General features: G+C 43.5%; 1 protein-coding gene across 1 annotated transcript in view; it reads right to left on the bottom strand.

The window, feature by feature from the left end:
* The window catches only part of TRPM5 (transient receptor potential cation channel subfamily M member 5), an 80,941-nt gene that overhangs the window by 19,398 nt on the left and 42,302 nt on the right, over window positions 1–19,241 (bottom strand). The window contains 6 exon segments of the mRNA XM_019519983.1: window positions 1,203–1,377; window positions 4,495–4,627; window positions 5,444–5,562; window positions 13,325–13,539; window positions 13,783–13,825; window positions 17,202–17,301. Of these exon segments, the coding sequence (XP_019375528.1) occupies window positions 1,203–1,377; window positions 4,495–4,627; window positions 5,444–5,562; window positions 13,325–13,539; window positions 13,783–13,825; window positions 17,202–17,301 (785 nt within the window).

The raw sequence follows: 19,241 nt of genomic DNA, 5'->3' as shown, positions 1-19,241 counted from the left end.
TATATATATATATAGAGAGAGAGAGAGAGAGAGAGAGAGATATAGATATAGATATAGATATTGAGATATATATATAGTGGTGCTTGTCCTGTTTGGGAGTATGTGAGATAAGACACTAAGTAAAATACAAACAGAAGATGAATTAGCATCTCTTAATCCAGTTTCTTCTAAGAACTAGGAACAGGGCTGCACAAACATTTAACAAGTTTTCTGTTAACATGGTAATTTAAGGCAGTGACTGTATTTGTAAATCCCTATGATTGATCATCTGTCATTCCTAGGCTGTTTTGTAAATCTCCTAATCTTTTACAAATGACCTTTGAGCTCTTAGTTTTAGTGGCTGTTATCTCCTATAACTTTGCCTCCTAACTGGCACCCCACTGTTATGCAGGCTACATGACAAAACTCTCTGCAGGAACCTGCTGTCTTGTCTCTTGTGCTGTTCTTGTTGCTCTTTCTGACATACTTTTTCTGATGATAAATGGAGGGAATGCTTTTTCATTTCTCCTTCAGACTCCCCTGTCTTACAATCTATCACCTCATGCATGGTTTGCATTTAAATTTTGTTAGTAATACTTCATGCTGTGGAGAGTGGAGATTCTGTAACAGTATTTGACTTGGGCATGAACTATTTTGTTCTCACCTTTCCTCCTTGGGTAATGCACCTCAGCCCCCTTCTGTCTGTGTATTCTTATGTCTTGTGGATCAGTTGGCTAGCGTTTGATATTTGTTTGTTTGAAACAGCTACTAGCCTTATTCGGTTTGAGCTAATTCAACAACAAAATAGCCCTGCCTCTCAGGAGTAAAGTAAAAATGCTTGTCGATTTGCAGATCTGTCTTGTTTTAAAGGTGTTACTTTAAACTGATGTAGTTAAACTGATGCAAAAGGCAATGTATTATTTCAGTTTACAACGGACATCCTTCGTTTTAGGAACAAATTTAACAAAACCGAATAAGCCACCCTTAAGTTGAAATGAATGTTAAATGAGTGAGGGTTTGCCCTAGTACAGACAAGTTCTATATTAAGGTTGCAGCATAACTCTCCAAATATAGGTTATCATTCTGCAGCATCCCAGTATTACAATCATACCATGAAGACTTTTTTGTTCTGCAGAACAAAGATAAGATAACAACAACCCCATTGTTGTCTGAGTCATGATGCTTATTCTATGGTAGTGTGATCATGTTAAAAAAATGCTCACTGTCTATTTCATCCAGTGGAATCTGCCCAAATATCTGAAGGTAAGGACGATAGAGCACCCTTCTGAAAATCCATTCTACTCGGCTGTCATCAGGGTGAAGCAAGGCTTGAGTTGTCACACCGTAGGCCATGAGCCACACGCTCAGGAAAAAGAGAAAGAAGAAAACATCCTTCATCTAAAAGAGAGAAAAAACATTGACTGCAATTCAATATACAAAGCATGACAGAGGGGTCCTCCTATCTCTTCCAGAGCTTGAGGTGGAAAGCTAGAGACCCCTTGGCTTAGTTTCCCTTTTGAACGCTCTGCCATCCATGGGCTGCGTCAGGGTTGAGGATAGTTTTATGGTTAGCATTTCTTGTTGTGAACTTTTTGCTGCCCCTTACAGATAAAGGGCTATTTTAAATTATATTTTTACCCGTCTGTATTTTTGCTACTTAGAAATGTGCTTTGGTTTGCTTTTCAAATCAGACTTTCAATTGGACCTAGCAATTCTATTGACTACCTTACTACAAATAGTATAAACCAAAGAGCATTCAATAGTCTGCTGCAACTCCTCATTCCACCAGTGTGAATTCCAAATGACATAATTTATGGAAGAATTCTGAACACCCATTAGAATAAATGCCGCAGTCTGCAAAAACCATGTAGGTCTTTCTTGGGTTTTCTTGTTGACTGGTGTCATTAGTTTTTACATCTCCCTACTTCTAAATGTTTTTCTCCAGAGAAGCAAAATTAATTGAATCCTAACATAATTAAAAACAAACAATTATTTCAAGCATGATAATTTTCCCCAGTGTGAGGGGAGCACTTTGCCCCATCCATATCTAATTTGACAGAGTCCATTAGTGACTGTAGATTCATTTTAATTAGATCTTACAATTGTGCGGTTAGCCGAAAGCCTAGGTATTTCAGTTTGGAAGAGATGGTCTGAAATTCCATGTAGTAATTCAAGAGATGAAGTAAACAAGATACAGTGGGCATATTTCAGGCATTTGCCTATTTTATTTTGTATCGGAGTTGGTTTCAAATTTGTTTGTATTGTGGGGCTGTCCTGTTGTGGTAGCTGAGAAAAGACGGTAAACAATTTAGTAATTTTTTAGCAATCTTCATTCTCTACTTGAATTCCGTTAAATAACTGCTTTTTGCCTTATTTTGGACAGCTACCATGTCTATAGCGGAATGAAAAAGGGGAAAGCAGACAAGACAACCTTATCTTTTCTTGCTGCTGAAGGAATAAAATCTTCTGTTAAACCCTTTTATGTACCTTTGAGGAAATGTCAGTTAGCAATATAAAGTTTTCTTTACTACTTTGACAGAAGACATGGTTCTGAACCACTGATGTCATTATGTGGTCTTTCATTGACTTGGATGGGAGAAGGATCAAGCTTATACTTTATGGTCTTTTCTAAGATAGAGTTTTTGTTCGTATTGCAGGCTGTTGATTGACTGTACTTGCCAGTGCCATTGTAAATAATAGTGTTTGTGATGTGCACTACATATATTTGTTGTCCTGGGTTAGCTTAGCACTCAATTTGGAGGAGTAAGGAGTTGTACATGAGAGCTGCACTGTCCAGGCATGACTTGTAATAAAAATCTACTAATGCTGTGCACAAGTTAATACATAGTTTTCATTTACCCCCGTGATTCTCAGCCTGGGTGACCTGGTGTGCTGCAAAATCTTCCTAGTGTACTGTGAAATACTAGCTGTTACAGCACAAACACTTACAGTGATTCACAAAATAAATCCAGAGATTTCTAATAGAAATCCATAGTGTCAAAAACATTCTGATGTGCTGTGATCTTTCTGAGTTTGCAACAGAAAAATTGCTCTATTATTTTCCATGCACAAGAAATAAGTGAAAAGTGAGAGCTGGCATTTTCTGAGAGCTGCCTCGAGGCTTATGAGGTGCCTTGAGTCTATAAAGGTTGAGAACCACTGTTTTACCCTCTTGTTACTCCACACAGAGGTGTAACAGCCAGGGTCTGCACCCTTGATGACAGGTGCTGGGGCTGGATGTGACAGCTAGGCCAGCATGTGGGCAGCTGCTTTCATGAGCCCCCTCTAGCACAACCTGGAGCTAGTGCCTCAGTCATCCACCTATTGTTATGCTATTGAGTCCAGGCAACGTGTTGTAAGAGTTTCTTCTATTTCTTTTACATGGGTAAAGATATAAAGCAATGGTTTTCAACCTTTTTTCATCTGTAGACCCCTCTGGAAATTCTGAATGGAGGTGTGGGCCCCTTAAATTGTAAGTGTGGGTATTCATATACTTCTGATTGATCATGGTCATCTTTTGGAGAGCCCTTAGACATAGTATGTGGACTCCCAGGAGTATGCAGACCACACATATAAATAGCATGGCAGTTTCTGAGTTTATTCATATTATAGTTTTGTTGAGCTCTAGGGTGAGCAACAACCAGAAACAAGTGTTTGTGGATTAACATGTGTTAATCATAAACACATGCTAAGTGGCTTCTGTGATTAACATACCCAAATAAATACTACCAAAATGTTCTGTTATATACCCAGGAACATAACTGGATGGTGTGTAATTTCTTGTGGCAATGTGATAGTAAATGGAAACACTGTATCAGTACTTCTGTACCACACACTGTCACAAGTAGTAGGAACAAGTTTTCAGTGTAAGTTAGGGTTACAGAGTGCAAGTGAAAGCATTTTCTCTGTGCAGTTCTTACTCCTCTATGCCCTTGCCTAGACTTTCATAGCCCGTTTATCTGACATAACCTCTTTCCCCATGTGGAATGGGGTTCTTCTGTAATTGGTCTGTCCTCCATTTCAAATTCTTCACTCTAAATAGACATTGTTCCCAGAGCAAAGAAACAGTTCTGTATAAATGTAAGTGTAGAAAATGTGAATTGGAGGGGAGAAGAGGACAGTGGGGAAAAATAAAGTAAAAGAAGAAAATCCATCTGTGTAGCTTATATACTCCTAAACTGTAAAGGAAGAAGAGAGTGGATACAGGAGACAAAGGGTCTAATTCACTGCCACACTGCACCCGTGTGTAATCATTTTAAAGCTGTTTGGAAGGGGTGGGTGATACCACCTTTTCACTTGGTGGACTAAGGTTAATGACTGCACAAAATGAAAAGAATGAAGAACTGAGCACCAGGGAGCTTGGGAAAACCATTAGATTACAGGACTACTGCAACATCAGTCAAACTGCAGTTATAGACAGACTCCCTTAAAAATGTAATGTACAAGACTGTTTCCTGTCCTCCCTTTGTCTGTTTCAAATTTCCAAGTATGTCTCATGTAGTCCTTCAGACTTACCATTCTTTCCACAATTATGATCTTTGGCCCCAGTTGCTTGTGAATAGCAAAAATGTGTATAAGCCTAAGTGCAAATACCATGAAATCAATAGCAAGTATTGTGCGGCCAGCTTGAAATGTTGAGTTCAGCATTCTGTGAAATACAGCAAATGAAATATGATCAAGATTCGTCAAAAACTTTGTTCATAGATGTATGCATACTGCTTTAATGCAGTCTAGGTGAGGAGAGGGTGAAGGCCTAGAGCCTGTATCAGTAATGAGAAGCAGCCAGCAGATGGGGAAACATCAGCCTTCCCTTCTCAATGGTGATGAGGCCATATGAAGCCCTAAATTAGACAGAGGTAAGATATACTGTGTTCATGAAGAGGAATGCAACATTGCCATGTACTAGACAGGTAATTGTCTAGACTGTGAGACCTCATCTAGTGCAGTGATTCTCAACCAGGGTTCTGTGAGATCCTTCTAAGGGTGCCACACCATATTAGCATGGTAGGTGTGCAAACACCTGCACTCAGTTCACAAGATAAACCCAGAGATTGCAAATAGGAATCCACAGGGTCAAAAACATTCTAACCTGTTGTGGTCTTTGAACAACTTGCAACAGAAGCATTGCTCTGTTATTTTTTTTCATAGTCAACCCAGTGAAAGCTGGTATTTTCTGAGGGGTGCCTTGAATCTGAAAAGTTTGAGAACCACTTCTTAAACTTGGCAGAAATTTAGACAGTGCGGGTGTCTGGCTGATTCAACACAATCAAGATTATACTGTCACAAAAAGTCATAGAAAATAAAAGTCAGAGTCTGTCCTCACATAAATGTGTAACTCTAACATGACAGGAACAGTTTATGCTTACTCCATGTTATAGCATATCTATCTCTAGCCCTATGTTACTGATGTCTGGCTTTGACATATGGAACAGATACAATGGCAAAATTCACGAAGGATACACACCTGCAGGTCACTCCAATTATAAACAGAAAGATGGTCACCATATCGCACTTATTCCAATTATCTTCTACATATAGCTTGAATTTCTTCATTAAATTGGTATCTTCATCTGTAAAGAAGCTCTATTAAAGAGAAACAGGTGTTAGTATTCATGTATCTGATTTAGCCTGTTTTCATGGAAATTACTGCAGGTTTGCAGTATTTGCTGTTTATCTGAAAGCCCCAATTCTTGAAGTCAGATGATTACACCCAAGTCTTATAGTCATTGAGAAGTAGGGCTGGAAGGGAACTCCAGAGGTCATCTAGTCCAACCCCCTGACAAACCATCCAATGCATTCATAGTCTAAACTCTACATAACTCACAGCACTGACAAATGGCTGTCCAACCTCTTCTTGAACACCTCTACATAACTCTCAGCACGGGGTCAACTGCACCAATGCCACCTTCTTCAAGCTGCGACAACGTGCCTTTGAAAATGGAGAACTTTGGAAGTCAACAAAGGCCCTGGTTTATACAGCTGTCATGCTGACCACACTCCTCTACTCTAATGAAGCCTGGACCATCTACCAATGCCACATTAAGACCCTTGAGAGCTTTAACCAGCGGTGCTTGCGTTGAATCCTGGGTATCAAATGGGAGGACCACTGGACCAGCATGAGTGTCCTCCATTAAGCTGCGTCCACTGGCATTGAAGCTTTGCTCTTGAGAAATCAACTCTAATGGATGGGTGACTGCGTCCAGATGTCTGAGAACCGCCTCCCTCACCAGATTCTCTTCTCCCACCTCTCCGTTGGCCAATGCTCAAAGGGCAGCCAAAGGAACCGGTACAAAGACATGCTCAAGGTTGCCTTCAAGCATGGAAGCATTGACACCAAAGCCTGAAAGGAGCAAGCTGCTGACCATTTGGCGTGGCACCACCTGGTCCACCAAGGCATGCACCACTTTGAGGCCCAATGACTCAATACCGAGAAGGAATGTTGGCAGTGGAGTAAGGAGAAGGAGACCAGCCCAGGGCTGCGAATCCCACTCCCCTGCACAACAACATGCCCCCATTGCCTAAGAACGTGTGCATCCAGAATCGGTCTCCTCCATCCCCTGAGGACCCATTAAGCCTGATGGATTTCATCCTTGATTTGGAGGGACTGCTGACAGTCTAAACTCTACATAAGACTATTCTCAACCCTGACGCAACATAGACTTAACACCCTAACCTGCCATAGGTAAAGCAGGGGAACCACAGCAGGCAGTGTCCTACTTCTATAAAATAGTGTCAACATATGCTCAAGAGGGCCTGGGTAGAGAGCCATGCCCCCCTCTACAGAGGAAGGCAAAAACCCCTACAGTCCCTACCAATTTGACCATGGGCTAAAATTCCTTCCTGACCCCAAATATAGCAATTGGTCTGAACCTGAGCAGAGGGTCAAGACCCTCTAGCCAGGAACCTCCAGTTTTGCTCTTAGCAGTAGAATCAGCACACCTCAGTTGAAGTCCCCAGCCTTGGCTATAGCCAATACCCATGCCTCTGGGAAGGCTTAAAAACACCCTTGACACACATAGCAGAAAAGGGGGCACTGGGCAGGGTGGGAGCAACTAGCAAAGTCATGAATCATGGAGAATACCCACAGTAGAAAATGGGCATAGTTATGCCTAGATCATCCCTGACCAATGGCTGTCAAACCTCTTCTTGAACAGCTGCAGTGATGGAGAGTCCACAGCTTCCCAAAGCAGTCTATTCCACTCCTTTGCTATTCTCACAGCGAAGAAGATTTCTGAATATCCAGTCTAAACTTGCTTTGCTGCAAGTTCAGACCATTGATCCATGTTCTCCTCTCTGCAACAAGAGAGAAAAGGTGCTTTCCCTCGTCTTTGGGGTGGCCTTTCAGGTATTTGAAGATTACTGTCATGTTGCCTTGTAGGCACCTTTTCCACAAGCTGAACACACTTAGCACCTTCAGCCTCTCCTCATATGACTTGACTTCCAAGCCCTGCGTCATCTTTGTTGCCCACCTCTGGAACCTCTCTAACTTCTCCACATCCTTTTTAAAATGTGAAGCCCAAAAGTGCACACAGTACTCCAAATGAGGACTAACCAGTGATGAACAGAGGGGCACTATCACCTAATTGCACCTAATGTTTCTTTTGATGCAGCTCAAAACCACATTCACCTTTTGTGTGGCTGCATCACACTGTGGACTTGTATTGAGTCTGTGGTCTATCAAGACCCCCAAGTCTTTTTTCATAGAGCTGGCATCCTGCCAGCTGTACCCATTTGGTATCTGTTTTTTATTATTCTACCTTCTGAATTTCCCTCTCATTCTCCAAGTTCACAGTCCTTTCCAGTTTCATATTGCTGGCAAATTTGCTCAAGAAGTTTGTATGCCAATATCCAAATAATAAGCACATTGAACAGCACTGGGCTGAAGACAGACCCCTGTGGGACTCCACTCAAAACCTCCTGCCATTCTGCCATGGACTTATTAGTCTAGGGGCCCATGGGTTGGACTTTGCCCACCCCTGTTATAGAACCTCTTCTTGTTGTCTTTAACCTCCTTTGCCAGGTGCAGCTCATTCTTTATCTTTGCCTTCCTTGTTTTGTCCCTGAAGGTTGTTGCTATTTCCTGGTACATGGCCTTGGTGACCTGTCCATTCTTCCATTGCCTGTACACTTTCCTTTTACATCTGAGGCATTTTAGAAGCTCCTTCCATGTGCAGTCACGTTGGTCTCTTGCCATTCTTCTTATTTTTCCATAGTGTCAGGACAGTTTCTTGTTAGGTTACCAATACTTAGAAGTTCCCAGCCCTCCTGGGTGCCTTCAATCTGTCGTCCAATGGCACCATGTCTGTCAATTCCTTGAATTGGATAAAATCTGCCTTTTTGAAATCTAGTGTCCTAATTTTGCTGATCCCATGCTTTCCCTGTCTCATGATCTGGAATTCTACTGTATCATGATTGCTTCTTCCCACGTTACCCATCACCTTTATATATACACACACTGTTCTTCTCTGTTGGTCAGGACAAGATCCAAGACAGATGACCCTGTACTTGTATCCTCCACTTTCTGGAAGAAAAAGTTGTCCTCCACATATTAGGAACCAGCTTGATGTTTTCTGCTTGACCGCATTGTTCTTTCAGCAGATGTCTGGAAAATTGAAATCTCCCATCAGTACCATCCCATAGCTTTTAGCTAGATTTATCGCCTGCTTGAAGAGTTTCTCATCCACTTTCTCTTCCTGATTAGGTGGCCTAGAATTATGTCCCAACTATTATATCAGTGCTGTGTCTTTCATCTTCACCCTAATGCATTCTGCTTTGCCATCTTCTTCCTTAACCAGGGAATAGGTGTATGTGTTTTTGACATACAAGGCAGCGCTACAACCTTTTCTCCCAACCCTGTCCTTCCAAAACAGAGTGTAACCTTCCATGCTGCCATTCCAGTCATAAGGGCTGTCCAACCAGGTCTCTGTGATGCCAGTCAGATCATAGTTCTTCTGTCAGAGTGCAGCTCCCAGCTTATCTTGTTTATTTCCCATACTTCTCACATTTGTATACATTTATCAGCCATCTTTTGCATTTTGGCTTACTTGCTTGCCTTTTGCAATCCTGTAGCTCTCTGGCCCTTTCCCAGAGTTGAGTTGCTTCTTTGAGTCCTTTCCTCTCTAGACCGTGTACTCTGTTCCTGGACAGTTTTGATCACCATCTCCCGTGGAACCTAGTTTAAAGTTGTCTTCCAGATGATGCCCAAAGATGCTGTTCCCCATTCTCATCAGATAGATCCCATCTCTTGATAGCAGTCCTTCTAAAAACATCCGCTCATTGTTGAAGAAGCTAAAGCCTTCATGTCAACACCACTGTCTTTGCTGCGCATTCACTTCCAGGATATGATGGTCTCTGCTTGGACCACTGCATTCCACAGGAAGCATCGGTGAAAACACCACTTATGCTCTAAGCTCCTTACCCCTTGGCAGGAGGATTCCTGCCAAGAGCCTCATAGTCGCCTCCAATCTGCTCAGTGTCATTTCTGGCAGTGTCATTGGTGCCTGTGTGGACAAGCAGGAAGGGGTAGTGGTCCAAAGCATGGATGATCTTTGGCAGATTCTCTGACATCTTAAATTTGGGCTCCAGGCAGGCAGCACACCACCTGGGCCTCCAAATCTGGACAACACATTGGTGCCTCTGTCTCCTGCAGAAGGGTGTTTCTAACCACCAGCACTCTTGTCTGTCTTCTTGCTCCTAGTCCTGGAGCCCCTGTCCTTTTGGCCTTGCAGTTCCTGCTCTCTAGGGTGCTGCCTCCTCTCCTTCTTCCATAGCAGTTCCACTGTAGAGTGCTTGAAAATGGTTTCTGATTTCAATCCACTGCCGTTCAATTCTGGAGACCCTCCTTCTTTGACTAGTCGTGTGCTTCCATTTCTTCTCATTGACCTTTGGCCCCTCCAGTGCCAGCCTCTCAACTCCTGTCCAAGTAATTTTTCCAGTCCTGGATGCAGTGCAGCATGGATACCCATGCTTCCAATTTGCAAATCTTCCCCTCCAGGGCAGACATTAGCTTACACTTCGTGCAGATGAAGTGTTCTTGACCCTCTGGGAGTAACATGAACATAACACATCCCATGTACGGCACAACAACTAACCCAGACTTCATTTGTGCCTCCTTTGTTCCTTGCTCAGCATTCCTGTTTTTAAAAGAGTATTTCTAACCCTCACAGTAAAGTTGAAGGGGGCTGGGGTGGTGTGGGTGCTAAGGCGAATGGTTCAGAGGTCAGATGTTTGAGGCCATAGCAGAAGTGCTCATGCTGTAGCCCTGTCAGATTCCAGTGAGTCTGCAAATTTTGCTAAGTACTTTTGTCACACAAGGACACAGGAAAGGAAAGAAAAGTTGAAAAGTGATAAAGCAAGATCCAAGAATATCCCAAAGGCTCTTAAATTAGCAGGCAAATGAAAAAGTAACTAACATTTTATTATTTCTGAAAAATCTCGTGATTTTTTTAAGACAATCTTAATCTTTTTTGAGCGCTGATTCATAATTTATTTCACCCTGAAGGCTGATATAGATTTTTCTGTTTTTTAAAAAAATTCTCCCAGTCAGACTGCAGTCAATTTCTAGGCATTGGCCTCCATACAGCACATTAAAATGCTTTATCTGAAGAGTAACTGCAAATTTGAGCATCTACACACAGCAGTTGGTTCTTTTACTTAAGTGTTCACATTTTGCAATTGGACAATTGTTGCTTTGCAGATTTTATATAAACAGTCCTCAACTCAGTTGTTCTGTGTTGTCAGCATGACTGTATACAATGTACTCCAACAAAACATTTTAAAAAATTATTCAAATAATTTATAATTGGTGGTTTATTCCTGTATTTGATAGTACGGCAAGCCATGGCTATTTAAAGCTTCATAGTAATGAGGGTAAAACTTTGAGGATTGTTTCCTACCACTTGAGCTAATGTTCTAGCACAGGGGTGGGCAATTATATGGGCCACATAGGGAGTTTTGGGGAGCTGTCATGGGCCAGGCCATCACCCTCCCCCAACAGCTCACCAAACCTCCCTATGTGGGATGGGCATGGGCAACTGGTGGCTTCCAAGTCTGGGGGGGGGCACCTGATTGCTGATTGAGGGAGGTTTGCTGATTAGAGGGGTCACCCACAGCCGATCACCAATGTGGGGGGGGGAGGATCCCCCAGTGGCTGAGTGTCAAGTATGGAACCACCAGTGGGAAAACTGGCAAAACCGGAAGTGCACTTCCACTGGCACTTCCAGTTTCGCGGCTGGCGCTTCCAGGGCGTGCACGGCCAATTTTGGTGCACACATCCACCAGCATGCACCCCTTACATATCACTAATGAAGATGGGGCTGTGGGGTTGGGGAGCTTGGGTAGGAGCTTCAGCAGGTTCAGCGTCGAGCTCACCCTTCTACCCCAAGAAGGGGCTCAGGCAGATGCCCCAGTTCCCAGGGCGAAGCTGCCCCCGCAGCTGATGCCAGCACCTGCCTGGCGCTGTTTCTGGCTTGGGCTAGCAGTTGTTGTAAGCTGTGGGGCCATGCTGAAGATGCAGGACAGTTGTTGAGAGGGAAAGGATGCAAGGAGAAGGGGGAGGCAGACATAGAAAAGCAGCTATGATCAGTGGCAGTGGCTGGGGCTGGGTGCCAGGCAAAAGCAGGACCTAGCAACAGGCACGCTCACTGCTTATGGGGCCTTTGTGGCTGCAATTGCCCAGAGCCCATTCTGGGCTGCCCTGTGGCTCCTGCTGCCCCACATTACCTCCAGGCCCATGAGATGGCAGCAGCAACAGCACAGAGGAGCCACAGGGCAGCACCAGCACAGGCTCTGGGCAGCTGCAGCTGGAAGGGCCCCAGAAGCGGACTGTGCGCCCACTGCTGGGTCCTGGTTTGCCCAACACCCAGCACCAGCTGCTGCTGCTCATCATGGGCGGGGCTGCTTTTTTTCTCTGTCTTCCCCTTCCCCCCAACTGTCCCACACCTACAGCATGGCCCTGCAGCTTACACCAGCTCCCAACCCATGCACTGGAAGCTGGACCAGGTAGGTGCCAGCATCAGCTACAGATACAGACAGCAGCTTCTCCCTGGGGATTGGGACATCCTCCTAGGTCCATAGGTGATGCTGTTGCATTAGCTGCAGTCCCAGGCAGTCACCCCGATCCCTGGTAGGAACCTGTATGCAGCATCCACGGCTGATGCCAGCGTGGACTCAGTGCTGCTTCCTGCATGCTGGGCGGGAGCTTGTGTAAGCTGTGGACAGGGTTGGGACGGGGACAGGACGTGCCTGCCTGCCCAGCACGATGCAGCAGCTGGAACTGCCAGCTCCCTATGGGCTGGATCCTATGACTTTGTGGCTGCTGACCTGCGGGCCAGATACAATCAGTTGGCAGGCCATATCTGGCCTGTGGGCTATATTTTGCCCACCCTTGTTCTAGCATCAGGCTGTATAACACCTAGCAAAACAGTCTTGCTACCATCCAATAGAGGACAACTGTATATACACAAAGCAGTCAGGTTTTTTGTATGCACATGAATTCAGCTCCTAAGAATGACAGCTAAGGATATGCTAAAAATCAGTGATTGCAGAACTAATCTTTTAAAATCCTGAATTTCACTAATGGATTATATTGAAAAGTGCTGAAAACAACAAATGTTAAATTGTTTAAAAGCCAAGCATCTTTTTTGCTTTTGGGAGCAAGTGGGAAGAGAATCAGCATTAGGAGAGTCCAAGAAAAGGAAGTGGGGTAGATTGTAGCAGTTCTTGGCAAGGAACTGGAGTTCTGGTGGGAAGAGCTGGAGCAGCAGTTTTGGCTCACACTGGATAGGCAGACAGGCAGCTGGGAAAGCAGAGGGAGGATTTAGTGGGTGTGTCTACACATTGCTGTATAGTGACATTGCTATGGTGCCATGCTTTCTTTTGGACATAATAAATCACAGCGCAGTATGGGCAGTTACTGTGCCACGTGTGCAGTGGATGGGTATTTTTTGCCGCTATGCCACCATAATGGTGTGCTATACCCAGGGAGTTCACTGCTACAGACACATGATCACTACATCACTATAGTGCACCATACGGTGACATTGTATGTTGCTACATTGCTGCAGGGTGACGTGTAGACACACCCAGTGGGTCCCATGGTAAGCAGCAGGCCATCTAGAATATTGAAAACAAGGGTGGAGCTTTAGGTGTCTGGTGAAAGAAAGGCACTGCTTGCTCTGTATAGATAAGAAGTTGGAGAGCAATGAAATCCCTGTAGTGCTTTCCAGTGTGAAATTGTCCCTGAAACACCACTTTTGAGGACTGTGGAATCATTCAGACTGAAAGCCAACTTGTCATTCTACCACGAGACGTAGCAAATTGATAACTTAGGCAGTGGGTTACGGACCTGTCGGATTTCTTCCAGAACCAATGTGAAAACCCAGAAGTAAAGTATAATCTCGTTGGCAGATGGCCCCTCAGGAGGGGGTGGCTTGAAGTCCATTAAAAGGACATAAGTAAATAGAAACAGAAAAGCAAAATACATGATCACATTCCCCATAAATACTGTCACAGGGGCAGTCCAAAATTTTTCCCATCGTGTAAACATGAACGTTGCCCACGCTACATTTTCAGAAGGGCTCTGCTTCTCCAATTTACCATCTCCCCTGTAAAACAAAGAGAGCAATATTTTGGCAACAGGTTTCTAAAGTGGGATTGTAAAAGAACACTGAGCCTGATCTTGTCTGATGCTTAGCACATCTGACACAATGAGGGTTTGATACTTGGATAGTGTGAATCAGTGGTGGACAAACTTTTGGCCCTGCAGGCCAGGTGAGGGATGCAAGGCTGGTTTGTGTTAGATCAGACCTTTATTGGATTGGGCCCCAGGACCCTGTACCTTCTCCACCTGCTGGGATCAGGCCCCAGGGGCATTAACCCTTGCATGCCAGGATTGGGTTCTGGGGCCCTTTGCCACCCCTGCCTGGTCCTCTGTAATGGGATCAGGCTCTGAGGCCCTGTGCCACCCCTCCCCAGCCCTGCAAGCTGGGATCAGGCCACACAGTGCCCTGTGCATACAATCTAGCATGCAGGGTCACAGCCTGCAGGCCTCCCCGTAGACCGTGGGGAAGCCCTGCAGGCCAGATAACATGGCACTGGAGGGCAGATCTAACCAATAGACTGGAGGTTGAGCACCTCTGTTGTAAATTGGAATAGGTCTAGTTAAATCACTGGAATCATTTTGCCCCTTAGCAGAAACACTGATAGGCCCATCTTTTAGTTTTTGAATGCATTTAACATCAAACCAACTTTAAAAGATGGTCTAATTGTTTTAGTTTTAGTGTTTTTCATTTTGATATGGTTGTGGGGCTTTTGGTTTTGTTTTGGTTTTACTTTAAATATGCCCCTAGCACCTTTTCAAAACAAATATTGCATGAAGAACAGAAAGGGCTCTTATTTATTACTGTTCCATGTACAAAAATCAAATTTAACCTTTAACAGTTATTAAAACCAAAATAATCCAAGATGATAGTCTAAATAAAGATTTCATCTTGAAATAGCAGCTTTCTTTTAGGTCCAAAATGAATTTTGCTTAGTCACATTAAGGAATACCTTATTCATTGAGAAATCTTGCTGAAGTCAGTGGGACTACTCACCAAGTACCTTGACTAAGGGTAGTGTGTTACAGCCCTTAAGATTAAAGTCCTGGTAAATCACTAAACAGTATCACAGAATATTTTAGTAAAGCAACCCAGCTTATAAACTATACATCAATGTAAGCTCTGACTGCATTTGGATTGCATTAATATTGTGGTAATTGAGGAGAAATTTGTTCCATGTGGCTGCAAACTGTTTTTCAGTCCTCCAGGATGTAAAATTCTACCTACAGAAAATGTAAATTATTCTATGTAGATAATCCAAAACCCTTCTATTTGGCAGCAACTTCATCCAGTAAAATCTTGTGTTGTATTTTCTTATTTTACTGTTTCCTGTGGCTGCACTCCGAAAAAACTAAATTGCCAGTATGGAGGCTAAGGTATTATTGGGCTTTTAATTTTGTGTTTCTGACATTATGGAGTACACTCTTTAATGAGAGACCTACACTTTGGGGAGAACTTTACCTACATCTTGCATAAAATTCAAAGCAATGATTCTTCACTGGTTTTTAATTTCCCTTGACATTCTTGATAATTATTAACTATATTTGTTATAAAGAGAAGTTTTCCCCTATAGTCTGCCTGTTTTTGTTGATTCTACAGTGGTCATTGTAACATTAAATTGATGAGATGATCACAGGCATTCCCATGGCAACAGACTAGTGTTATAAACAGATAATTATGACTTCACTGTGGGATTCAGAAGGAGAAACAGCTTGGGAGAGAGAGAATCTCCTTATTAAAACATATTTCTGAGATTTAATAGCAAATGTTATAAAAATCATAGTATAAAATGCATGCTGTCCTTTCATCCTAGGGCGTGGAATGCATTATAGACATTAAGTAATATCAGCCACCTGGAGAAAGTGGTGCTCTTATACCCATTTTATGAATGGGGAAAACAAAGAAACTAATTCCGTTTTCTCTGTAAAGTACTGGTAATTCAGTGCCAAAACTAAAAATAGAACCCAAGTTCTGACTCATTTTATGGCTCTCCCCCACTGATGACACTCCCTCAGATTCAGCAGTTCATATCTTTCCATGAATGCTGCTGAATCAAATAACACACCCTGGCAAGGTTCATCATTTTTGTTGAACAGAACACATCTGTTTCAGACATGCGGGTCCCTTTAGCAGCAGTAGTGTTGTGGACTTATCAAAAGTAAAATAGTTCTTTCTGTGAACTTAACAGTAGAAATTCCTTGGCTACATTCAGAGCTAAACTGATGGGCTTTGTGGTTAAGGCGCACAGGGTATGATTCAGCAGATCTAGATGGAGTCACAAACTCTGTTGTAGAATTCACACGTGCCTCTGGGCAGGTCAGATGATCTCTTTGTACCTCAGTTTCCTGTTTGTGGAATGGAATAATATTTTATCCATCTCTTCATTTTATCTGTACTTTTACTACCCAGGGCATTGGTCTTCAGTAATCCATATGCATTGCATCTAGTGGCGTAGGATGCTGATTTTGAATTAAATCTTTAGGTGCTATTTTTAGGGTGAATTGTGAAAATGTGGACCTATAAGACTAAGCATCAGAAAACTTCATTCCAAAGTCTCTTTTGTGGCTAATGAGCGGCTCACCACTTATTTTGTGCAGTGTTAGACCTTAAATCCAAACTCAGTGTCCCCCATTAGCTGAGTGACAGGATGCAAGGTGACTTTAGACAAGGTGTGTCAAACATACAACCCATGGACTAGATCTGGCCTGCAGAGCCCCACAGACTGGCCCCTGGTGCTGCCCATTTTGCTGTGCCAGACCATTCCTGTGTCCAGGATTTATGCTGCCCTTGGTGCTTGTTTGGGCCAAATCCCAGGCTGCTCTGCTGGTGGTGCTCACTCAGCTGTGTCCTGGGCTCAACTGCCAGTGGTGGTCACTTCACTTGGCATCCCTGACCAAGCACGGCAGGTGATGCCTATGCTGGATCAGGCATGAGTAGGGGAGGTGTCCATGAGCCTGATCTGGCTTGGGAACCAGCCATGCTCCACTTATCCAACCTGTGGAGCCATGTTAGTTTGACCTACCTGCTTTAGAGCAGTGGCTGTCAAACTCTTTAGACTCAAGTACCCCTCAGAAATTGCCAGCACTTAGTTTTCACTCCTTTTTTGAGTGCGAAAAAATAATAGTGCAATTTTTCTGTTGTAAAGAACTCAGAGAGACCTCAATAGGTCAATGTTTTTTACACTATGGATTCCTATTTTAAATTTCTGGCTTTGTCTTGTGAATCATGTGTAGGTGTTTGCACATTTAACAGTGCTAATATTGACTGCCCCCTCCCCTCACAACACCCTTAAAAAGATTTCACAGTACCCCAGGGTGCCATGGTACTCTCTTTGAAAATCACTGCTTTAGAGAATCTGGCTAGTACAAAGGGCATCAATTCTGTAGAAGTGACCTGTAGAGACCAGTCAAGTTATTTAAAAATGGTTTCATGATCATCTTTAATTTTCCATTTACAGAATCATAATAGTAAGCTTATAGAATTTCCTGAAGATTAATGATTGACAGGGGTCCCTCAGCTGCCCTTTGGTTCATCAGCTAATCATTCATCCTTCAAAAATATCCCATGCTTTGACTGTTATGTCTTAATTCAACTTCCAAACAGTATTTATGGATGCTCTCATACTTACCTATCTCCCTCTATGGAAAAAAGCAAAGTTCTTTCTGTGTTTAGGCTGTCCAGCTCTCTAAATGGCTCTGGCTCATTCTTTGATTGTTTTTCTTCACTGTAAGGAAATACAGTTTTTACTGAAAGACAGTGGAGAAGCAACTTTTCACTTCTGATTTGGAATGTCCATGGCTGTAGCCTGGCCTGGCTTTTTGCCTCAGAGAGTGTCTATTATGGGGATAGAAGGAACTAGCAAGGTTGGGAGAATATATATTCTTTGAGAGGGGGTAAAGGGACTACAGAGCCAATGGAAAAGGGATGATCTTCTGCTCTAGAATAAATGGAGCAGGTTGACAAGTTTCCCCTCAAAGGATGTCAGTGTGCTGGACAGTGGGTGAAGGAATAAACCCACTATGTCAACCCAGCAAGATAACACAGCTGTAGCAGACTAGGCCATTATTCTAGGCCAGTGCAGTGGAGATGGGGGAAGCTGGTAGGCTGTAGTGAACATGTAGTGTTAAAGGATCAAAGCCTGTTCAAGCAGAGGGGGTTAGCAGTGTTAAGGTTCATGAGTTTTTTGTTTTTTTTTTTTTTAGAAAATGACATGCAAGAGAATTAAGTGGCTAGCATCACATGTGGCCACCTTTGAATGACAAGATACTCATTTATAGCTGGGCGAACTAGGAATGACTCAACACAAATCTGGAGTCAAGTTCAGCTCTCATCTCCAGAGTGGCTGCAGAAGGCCTTGGTGAGTCAGTCTACTTTGCAGTGCATGAGATGCACCCCAGTATAGATGTTATGTAGCTGTCCTTCTGCAGCACTGATCATGTGCCAATACGTTCCCTATCTCAAGATGTAGTGTGTGCAGAATGGATGTATATCATGTTTAATAGTAGCACTCCTTGGCAAAACTATTTGGTGCTGGAGACAGATCCCTTCACTGCACTGCCACTATACCCCACCAACATATGTTGAGACCTCCCTCTGTTTAGGGGAGTTTAGGAGTGGGAGATGGAGACTAGGTGGGAGGTGGAAGTGTTCTCAGGAGAACAATTTCAGAAAGATTAATTTTGAAGGACAAGTGAAGGTTTGTGTTCAAAGGGTTTTAGGTTTGAACTGCGATTTATGTCTGAACTAAACAACTTTATATTTGAGCCTATTAGAGTTGCTAGCTTTAATCATTAATAATGACTCTGGCAGCCTGGCGCTATAAAGAAGTTTTTTCACTTGCTTTAAAATGAGTTTAAAAGGAACGCGGTTAAATCCTTGTGATTCTTAATGCAGCTTTCTCAACATGCTGTAGTTTTTCTAAAAGTCCCAGCTCCTGGATTCATGTGATTGCAAAAACTTCTCGGCTTTTATTTGAAAAAGGAAAGAACAAGATTCTAGCCACCTCCATTACAGAGGAAAATTGAAAACCTGAACTTCTGAGAAATCTGTAATATTTTAAGTTTTAAAAATCCTGATTGACTTAAAATTCACAGTGTCATATTTACTCCATTAGCAGACCAGGTGTTGCCTCCAATTTAACATGAGGAAAAAAGCCCTTTGACATACAATCAAGCATGAGGCAGTGTGGGGAGGGTGCAGGGAACTGCTGTGGCTCAGCTGCTGCCTGCCTTCCCTATTGCCCTTTCATCCCCGACACTTCTCTCCCACAACCTCCAGTCTCTGCCTGTCCTACCCCGCACCACTTTGCTCTCTCTTTCCCCTTCTGCTGCACTCCTTACCTTTTGCTCTGCACTGGCAGGCTCTGTCCCTGATGCAGCCTGGGGCACAGAGCATGGCTGTAGCCTGGCCTCATAGCAGCAGCAGCAGGAAGCTGGCACTAGTGCTGTGGGGCCAGGCTGGAAGAGTCATGCCAGCTCAACACAGCTGCTGCTACAGGTCTGGACTGAAGCCATATTCAGTGCCTCAGGCTTCAGAAGGGATGGGGCTTGCTGGCATGCAGCAAAGATAAAGGGGAGGTGGAGTGGCAGGTGGGGGAAAGAGACTTGGTGGGGGCAGGGATCTGAGGTTGCAGGTGGTAGAAGTGGCATGGAGGGGGAAGAAGGG

Source organism: Gavialis gangeticus, unplaced genomic scaffold (genome assembly GCF_001723915.1).
Source record: "Gavialis gangeticus isolate Ggan-Ray unplaced genomic scaffold, GavGan_comp1, whole genome shotgun sequence".
NCBI classification, from domain to species: domain Eukaryota; kingdom Metazoa; phylum Chordata; order Crocodylia; family Gavialidae; genus Gavialis; species Gavialis gangeticus.
Note: the sequence above shows the minus strand (reverse complement) of the source record. Positions and strands in the feature narration are given on the sequence as shown.